The sequence below is a fragment of the Leptonychotes weddellii genome, chromosome 2 (assembly GCF_054177405.1).
Source record: "Leptonychotes weddellii isolate Sample4059 chromosome 2, ASM5417740v2, whole genome shotgun sequence".
NCBI lineage: Eukaryota > Metazoa > Chordata > Mammalia > Carnivora > Phocidae > Leptonychotes > Leptonychotes weddellii.
Window position 1 is genome coordinate 1,993,196 of NC_138370.1, and position 9,861 is coordinate 2,003,056.

At 41.1% G+C, this 9,861-nt stretch overlaps 1 protein-coding gene across 1 annotated transcript in view; it reads right to left on the reverse strand.

The window, feature by feature from the left end:
- The window catches only part of CSMD1 (CUB and Sushi multiple domains 1), a 347,261-nt gene that overhangs the window by 166,847 nt on the left and 170,553 nt on the right, over positions 1–9,861 (reverse strand). Inside the window, exon 25 of the mRNA XM_081812881.1 lies at positions 6,222–6,326. Within this exon, the coding sequence (XP_081669007.1) occupies positions 6,222–6,326 (105 nt within the window). The remainder of the gene's footprint in view (positions 1–6,221; positions 6,327–9,861) is intronic.

Sequence of the window (9,861 nt, forward strand, 5' to 3'; positions counted from 1 at the left end):
CAGACTCTACCTATGACCAGTGTGGAGCCTGATGTGGGGCTTGATATCACGATCCTGAGATCATGACCTGTGCTGAAATCAAGAGTTGGAGGCTTACCTGACCGAGCTACTCAGGTGCCCCTTAACAGAGATTTTAATCATGAAAAATATGATTATTAAGCAAACACAGTTATATATAAAGATCAGAATAGTTTCTATTCAAGAAATTTCTAAATGGAGAACAGTTCTGAATTAGATGGACTTACTCTGTTAATAATATATTTGTAATGTAAATATATTAAATTTAATTCCATAATTTATCTGTAAATGTCTCTGAATTTTTTCATAGTTATGATGAATCCTATATTACTATGTTACAATTGTGTGTGTGCTACATGGATGATATAGATGGATAATTTCTTTTAAAAATGAGCATTCAAGAAAAGCTTCTTCATGGCTAACCTAAAAAAATAATTTTGGTGGGACACCTGGGTGGTTCATTTGGTTAAGTGTCTGCCTTCAGCTCAGGTCATGATCCCAGGGTCCTGGGATCTAGTCCCACAGTGGGTTCCCTGCTCAGCAGAGAGTCTGCTTCTCCCTCTGCGTGACGCTCCCCTTGGTCGTGCTCACTCACACTCTCTCTCTAACAATAAATAAAATCTTAAAAAAAAAGTTGTTAAAAAACAATAATTTTGGTATTTATATATTTATCTTTGAATGAGGGGAAACCCATAAAAAGATTTCCACTTCCACATGGGATATAGAAACCTGAAAAGTAAAGCATTGCTTTCAGTTTTACAATGAGAAAAATCTAAACCAAAAAGTCATAACTTTTCTTTTCTTTTTTTTTTTTTCCATAACTTTTCTTGAACTCATCCATGGGATGAGGTTGCAGGTACTAGCTGACAGCAATTCCAAAGAAGAATAAGCCCATTCCAGGAGATACAGGACGTGGAAACCATCTCTGTGACAGAATACAGGACAAAGGCAACCAACACTCACACTTAGGAAAGAACAAAACAAACCAGGTAACCTCTTGGCAAACTACTGAAGGCCAGGCATGGGGCCCAAATAGCTCAAGGACCCAGAGAGAGGGGAGTCTGCCCTTCCTTCCACAGGTGATTGTCAGAAATGTTGGGAGCACAGCAGGAGCCTGGAGGGAGCCCCCCAGATAGTTTTTCTATGGAGAGAAGGGTATGAAATATCACATGCTTCCCTGAACCCATCACTTATAGGCAATAGAAGTGTTAAACTCCTAGGGGAGGGGCAGCAAAATCTGTAACCTCCAGGGCACAGGCAAAGAGGCATTGCAGCTTGGAGAAGGGTGGATAAAAAAGGAAGATCTGTATCCAGGGTGTGGCAGGAAAACCGGCACGAATTTAGTATCCTCTACGGATTCCAAGATAATGGTCTCCTGGCACTGGGGACAGGCAGGAAGTCCCCCCTGAAGACAGACAACAGGTAGAATTAGAAGGCCTTGGGAGGGAGGGTGGGGATGCTGAGCGCACATCACCCCCACGTGCAGACTCTCGGGGTCTGGCTTTGGCTGGAAGAGAACGGCAGCAGAGCCCTGAGGCTGGCATGAGCCCAGCACAGAGTGATGGGTAATGGGAGAGAGTTTGCAGGGCGACCCCGTCTTCTGAAAACATGTTTAGGGATGACTGGAAACCAAGGTGGAGTACTGACCCTGAGAAAAGTCTCTGGAATTCAGCACATGGTGCTGGCAGCTCACAACAGGGGGAATCTGGAGGGCGCTGGAAGAAACCAGAACAACAGGACTCAAACCAGCTCACCCGGGGCCCGCAGGGACTCAGTAGCTTACCAACAGTGCTGTGCCCATCCCCAGGTGTACGTATTATGAAAAGCATTCTCCACCATTCTACTCAAGGTGTCCAGGTTTAGTAAAGCATTTTGAGACACACACAAAAAAGCAAGAAAAAGCAACCCTTTGTCCAGAGAAAGTGACAAAGCCAGATGCAGAACATACTCCAAGAATGGAGATATTAGATGGGAATATTAAAGTAACTATGAAAAATATGTTAAAGAATCTAGGGAGACAGGTCGCATGCATGAACAGATGGAGTAATGATTGTAGAGAGGCAATAATTATAGAAAAAGTCAAAAGAAAATTCTAGTTGGGGGACCCACAATATCAGAGATGAAGAATTCTTCTAATGGGCTCATTAGTTGATGTGACACCATCGGGGAAGGATTCAGTGAATCTGCAAAAGGGTTAATAGCAATCATACAAACGAGAACACAAGGAGAAAAGAGTGAATAAAACAGAAGTGAGCACCAAGAAGTATGAAATGATGTCACACAGTCTAACGTACATGTAATTGGAGTCCCAGAAGAAGCCAAAAGAGGTGAGGCAAAGTCAATATTTGGGATGGCAATGTGGCTGAGATTTGTTTGTGACTAACAGAAGATGTCAGAGCATATTGAGTACGCACATACAGTCAGCCCTAGACACACCATAATTAACCTGCTGAAATAAAACACAAAGATAAAATGTTGCAGCAAGCCAGAGAGAAGGGACATACACATGTCTACAGATACAGGAAACAACAGGTTACTTCTCATCATCAACTAAGAAGTGAGAAGACAAGGGAGTGACATCTAACATACTGAAAATGAAGAAAATTTCAACCCAGACTTCTGTACCCAGCAAAACATCTTTCAAAAAATGAAGGTGAAATAATGACTTTTTTAAAAAAAGCAAAAACGGAGAATTTGTTGCCAGCAGACCTGCACTACACGAAAGGCGAAAGAAAGGTCCTCGGACAGAAACTTGGATTGACCCAGAGACATAAAGAGTTCCAAAGATGCTAAAAACAAAGGTAAATATAAGAGATTTATTTTTATTTTCTATTCAGTCTAAAAGATCACTGTTGTAGTAAAGTAGTAGGAACGTAAAAACCAAAAGTAGTAAAAATGTTTTGTGGGCTTTATAGCTTATAAAAATAAAATGTAAGACAACGAATAACATAAGGGATGGAAAGCAGATACTAGAAATACACACTTGTAAGGCTCTTTTACATGAAAGGCCATAGTATCATTTGAAGGTGCTAAAATACTAAAGATGTATCTTTTAAACTCTCGGCAGAGCACTATATTTTTTAAGTTTTATCTAATCAGCCCATACTGGAGATAAATTGAAGCAATAAAAATATTCAGTTAAAGCAAAAGCTGGCAGGGAAAGGGGAGAATCAACAAAATACAAATCAGACAAAAAGAAAGGTTCCGATAGGGCATATGGCTTCAATCTTATTACCTCTTCTTCCACCAAATCCCACTGAAATCAATAAACCCTGGTTAACTGATATATTGACATATATGACTTATATATATCAATCAACAATAGATATTCCAATATATAAAACATTCTCTGCTCTTTTCGTGTTGAGTTCAAGGATAGCTGCCAGGAGCAAGTTCATATGCTACATACCCTTAGTGCAGATTTTCTAATTTCCAGGGTCAACCAGTATATTATTGTCTACGTACATCTGTAAGGTTTCATGATATCTGTTTGTTTTTTTTGTTCCATTTTGGTATTCTCTCTGAAGAAAAGAGCCCAGAGCAAGGGTGACCCCATGTAACTGTATCCAACTTCCCATTCAGATTAGAAGGACTGCTGGCTTCGAGAACACACAAAGCATTCAGTGATGCTGATCTTTTGAGTTTTTACCCAGATCATGCAGAGAACCTAGATCATACATACTGGATCAGGCCTTCTTGGAATTGCTTTTGCGATCATTAAAATTTTATAATTCAGGGGCGCCTGGGTGGCTCAGTCATTAAGCGTCTGCCTTCGGCTCAGCTCATGATCCCAGGGTCCTGGGATCAGGCCCCGCATTGGGCTCCCTGCTCCGCGGGAAGCCTGCTTCTCCCTCTCCCACTCCCCCTGCTTGTGTTCCCTCTCTCACTGTCTCTCTCTGTCAAATAAATAAATAAAATCTTTAAAAATAAATAAATAAATTTTATAAAAAATAAAATAAAATTTGATAATTCATCCCAAACGTAAAAATGTTTGTTTTCTGATTGGGAAATTCCTATCAGTGCTCATCTGGAACGATGGACTGGGATATTTACCAGAGCCTAGTGTTTACTTCCCAATGAGAAAAGTGAAAGTCCTCAGACAGAAGCAGGTGTGGATCAGCCATAGCAGTTCTGGTTTTAGGGACAAACAGATTCACAAGCTCCTCTATCTTCCATGGATTATCCACCTGCTCATGAACCTCGGCGTCATCATTCGTAAAACAGAGCACTGCATGCTGCCTTTCGGACAGGACAGTTCGGATCCTAGCATAGAGTTCAGTCAAGGGCCTTCGTGATGAAGTGTCTCACATTCTGTGGGTCACTAGCAGTGTGACTATGGGCTATGTTCTTCCTCCTTTAAGCACTGGCCATACCTCCAAACTAGGGTTTTTTGAGGACAATTGAGTAAGGAGCTGTAACATGTTTAAAGCAGGACCTGGCATAGAGTATGTGTTTTGGTCCTTTTTCTTATTATTTCATTGATATCAATTTTAGTGACAAATCTGAATTTAGAGGCTTACAGATCGACAGCACATATTTTAAGGTAGATGGAAAAATATGTCAACAGATTAAAAATATGAGACAATCTTTTGGCAGCCTAATTCAACGGTCCTTCTTCTGTTTGATGTTGGCCTTAATGAGATTAATTCTACAAACCCTTTATATGACCAGTATTTTGAACTCTGGCCCAAGGAATTAGAACTGAGAAATGAGTGCTTTTAAATACACCGGAGATTGGAAGGACATGAACGACACGGGAGGGATCAGAGTGGTGTTAGCATCAAAAAACAATCACTCAGAACAAATGTGAGCAAATGAAAACAAAGCATTATGTTTGGGCAACTAAAAAATAAATACATTAAGTAATGAAACAAGGCCTTGGATTTTTAAACAAGATTCATTTCGGTGAGAAATATCTTAGTCTTTCTCTTTTAATGAAGTATATTGGTTGGGAATAAAGTAGAAAGTAGATAATTATATTGTTGCAGCTGTAATTTTATGTAATAGTAACTGAGGACTAATTATTTCACTAACACCTTTTTATAAGAAGTGAGTGAAAAGCCCGAATCTGCAAGATAAGTTTGAGGGAAAGATAGAAGAGCATTCATGAGTTCTAACATTGCTAAAAATATTAGTGAATTTATTAACACTATCATAAATAAGGTTGATAGTTTCCTATCTACAGATGTTCACAAAATGTATCAAAGTAGCAGATTTTTTTCTAGACATTTCCTACATAAATAACATCTACAGCATCATTTTATACTGTCACCAAAGTAGTCCTATTCAAATAAATTGGAATAAACTTGCATACAAATGCCTGTAATAAGTAGGGGAATTTAACTGAAATGGGAAACAGCCCTGTGGTTTCTGTCTGGTTCAGAATATTTATCATCAGCTGGAAACCTGGCCTATCAAAAACATGCATGCATTTACATCTCAGCAAACTGTTTATCTCAATTCAAAAGATCACTTATTAAAGCTTATCCATGTATTTTCTTATTTGCAACTGCTTATTAAAGAAGATGAATATCAACATTAAGCATTTTTAGTGCTTGAAAACATGTCCTAAAATAAATCTGACTCTCATTGGAAATTCTTATTTCATTTTTACAAGGTTTACCTGCATAATCAAACGCCAAAGAAGATTTGTGAATTTGACCTTTGTCAACCCATTTATCAGACTATTAACTCACTTGCACATTCATTTTTAAAAGGTTAGTGTCTCCTTCACGATACCTTCTTCCAATTAGAATGAATAATACACAAAGCTGTGAGCTCAGTGGTATTCTGTGCTGACAGCCTTGGAGTCTAGAAGTGGAAAGGCCTATGACCATAATCTGTTTGGAAATTATGATTTTCTAGGTTTCGGGACGTTAATATGAACATTTGCTATCACTCACAAAAAAAAACAGGAATCGTACAAATGGTTAAGCTTTGTGCTTTTGAACAATTATTCTAGGAACTAACATCTGCATCTATCCAATTATTCCAGATACTAACATCTGCATGTCCTCATTCGTTTGCTTTTTACAATAAATATTTCATAGAGAGAGATTTTGTATGACCCACTTTCATGCAACTTTTAAAGTAGTTTTAGAACAATACTATTTTCCTATGTAATGAGGGTGTGGACTTTGTTTCCATTCAGAAAGGTACTCAGTATAACAATGGAAGCTGGATGCAGAAAGAGTTGACCTTACTTTTGTATTCCAGGTGAAAGCCAGCAGCTGCCACACTAATATCAGACTGGAAATGCAGATAGAGCTGGTTGGAGGTGCTGTTCAGAAGGGCTGGGACTGTGGTTCCTGCAGGAGACATGGAGTAGAGCAATAACATGACAAATGCATTCACTTATCTGTCTATAAAATAGATGCGGGTATCTGTTTTGGTCTCCAAATCCCTATGGTCTGACAGCCACCTATGTAATCTGAGTATTGGCTTTAATCCTTTTGTACTTGGAGCCTTTCTCTTGTTCTCATACTGTAAAGTTACACATTTTCTCTGCTCTCCTCAAGCTGATGTGACATCTTTCTATTGTATCAGTACATGGACACAGAAATTCTTATATTTTACCATGCATTGGCTTTTCACATTGCATTCCTGTTTTTTTAAGATTTTATTTATTTATTATTTGGGGCCACAAGCATGGGGGAGCAGCAGAGGGAGAGGGAGAAGCAGATTCCCCACTGAGCAGGGATCCTGACATGGGGCTCGATCCCAGAGCCCTGGGATCATGACCTGAACCTAAGGCAGATGCTTAACCAACTGAGCCACCCAGGTGCCCCTCACACTGCATTCTTTTAACAACACAATCATTTTGTTTGTTTGTTTGTTTTGTTTTGACTTGAACAAAGAAGGGATAAAACTTAAATGAGCAAGTCTTATGGAGGTCCTGGGGAGGGGGCAGCAGTTAGCCTGGGTGGATTGACCAATATATTATTGATAAAATGCTGCTTTTGACTACGTATCCTCTCTTCTATCCTTGTGTGATCCGTGCTGAACAATGTTCCCACTGAGAGCTGCAAATGATTCCAACTAAGCACGTGTGAAAAGGAAAATGCAGGTTTATGATAAATAATGCTTCCTTTACTTAAAATGTTCTGCCTTGTGTCGTGACAACCCACAAGTCAGCAGGAGATGTATAGACGTCGAGGACAAGAGTGACAAAGACACTGTGATATTGGAGGGGGCTGAGGAAAAGAAAAATGTCCATCAATCAGAAGTTTAAAGTATTCTGGTAGGAGGTATTACATATGGGAAATGATAAGGAACTTTAAATCCCGTTTTCTACGAGCGCACATGCTCGCTGCTCCCTGCATGGACTTGCTCTCTCAAGGGCATACTTAGCACTTAGGAGAGTCGAGGAAACACCTGTTGCGTCAAACTCGTGGTGTGAGCAAATTACTAGACCAAGCTACACTGAAAATAACCCTATTGTGTAACGGAATAAGGAGATAAGTTCATAATTATCCAAGACAGATGAACATTGTCAGAAAGGTAAGATCTTCCATCATCTTTCCCTCTCCACTTTACTGATCCTGGTGACCTCCACCAGCTTTAAGTCAACAGCTCCAGGTACAGATTCCAGCTGGCCTCACGTCACTGGGTGTCTGAAGGACCTTTGAAGATGGCGTGTGCAATGCCTAACTCATAATCCAAGCCTGTAAACCCTGGCCAGCCTCCTGGTTCCCCGAGTTAGTCAACAACACTGCTAGCATTTCCTCCTTCCCCCGTTAGAGGCTTCCTTCTCTCCGTGACCCCACACTGCCCTGCAACCTGCTAACGGGCCCAACCTAGCCAGCCTCCCCCTGCCCCTTCACCACCATCACCCCAGTGCCAACCACCAGCACCCATGAGCTCGATGAGTGCAACCCTCTCTCAACCTGTTTTCTGAATCTACTATTGTCCTCAAACAGTTCATTCTCTATTCAGGAGTTGGAGGAAAGGGTTTTTTTAAAAAATGAACTTATGATTATTTCATACTATAATTCTCATGGATTCTTGATGATCTTAGGATGGGATTTCAGCCTCCTTGATTTGGCCTAAAGACCTTGCATGATCTAACCACTGCCTGTATTTCTGGCTTCTCTTTTTCACAACTGATGTTTTCTGTTTGAGGTGTCCCCTAATTGTAGCCTGGGATGCTCTTTCCCTTCTCTTCTGATCCATTTTACCTTCCTTTTTTTTTATATTCAATTATAATTAACATACAATGTTATATTAGTTTCAGGTGTACAATATAATGATTCAGTATTTCTATGCATTACTCAGTGCTTGTCCCGACAAGTGTGCTCTTAATCCCCATCACCTATTTCCCCATCCCCCGGCCCAACTTCCCTCTGATGACCACCAGTGTGTTCTCTACATTTAAGAGTCTGTCTTTTGTTTGTCTCTTATTTTATTTGTTCATGTGTTTTGTTTCTTAAAATCCACATATGAGTGAAATCATACGGTATTCGACTTTCTCTGACTGACTTATTTCACTTAGCATAATACTCTCTAGCAACATCCACGTTGTTGCAAATGGCGAGATGTCATTCTTTCTCCTGGCTCAATAATATTCCATTGTGTATATACCACATCTTCATCCATTCATCAGTCAGTGGACACTTAGGCTTCTTCCATAATTTGGCTGTTGTAAATAATGCTGCTATAAACATAGGTTGGTGAGGATGCAAAGAAAGGGGAACCTCCTCCACTGCTGGTGGGAACGCAAGCTGGTGCAACCACTCTGGAAAACAGTATGGAGGTTCCTCAAAAATTAAAACTAGAACTACCATGATCCAGTAATTATTCCTACCTATTGCTACTCCTTCAACAATCCCCCCTCCCTTCTCACACTAAGTCACTTACTCATGCAGTAAACATGTCTTCACCAGCTTGACAAACCTATCAACCGCCTCACCAGACACACCAGTTATTTCCTGGCTACATACCAAGCAGAGCTTCCCCTGATCAGCACAGAGCCTCAAAGCCTGGCACTTTATTCAGTACCTGAGGACAAGAAGCAGAGCGACCCATCACATGAACAAGGGAGCCGTGGAAGCTTCCATCAGGCGTCTATTCTGTAGCCCACAGCTGTCATCACTCTCAGCTCTTGCCTGGGCTGATGAAATGAGCATCAGTTGACCCCCCGAGCCCTCGTCTGTCTTCTCCCCACACAGTCCACATTCTGCACACAAACGATCTCTTCATAAATGAATAATGCTTGTAAATTTCATTTTTAGACATGGCTGAAACACACATCTTTCACTGACACTTTAAAACTACTTCAACATGCTCTGAGGGATCATCCTGTAGAGCTGGGGAAATTCAATCCCCATCCTGACTGGGGGTCTGGTCCCTGCTCAAAGAGAGCAAACAGCCCCAAACATACAGGTCTTCTGCTCTTCACATCACATCTGCTCATTCCCCAAGCTCACAAGGTCCCTTGATTCCAGCAGCTCCAAGGTCCAGTGCTGGCCTTTGGCAGACTGCTCTCTGCCTTCCTCAGTGCATCAGACACTGATGCCCTCAGGTCCTGCCACCTCCCTGCAGCACCGTGAGCGATTCCACCATAACTTGAGTCCCCGGAGGATCTCCAGGCCTGGAGAGCTTCTCATCTTCCTTCTGGTCATGTCAGCTGTTTAAACCTTGAGACTTGCCATCCTCTCTGCTTTCAGGAGCTGTGGTTTTTGGAAGCCCAGAGCCAGGAGAGGCCTGAACCCGGCTATGGACAAACTGCTGCCTTTAGCCAAGCCAAGGGCAAAACCAGGCTCTCTCCCGGCAAGAGGACGGGAAGAATACCAGCGGACAGAGACAGAAATAACATCCCAATAAAATATCCTATCAGGCAAGATG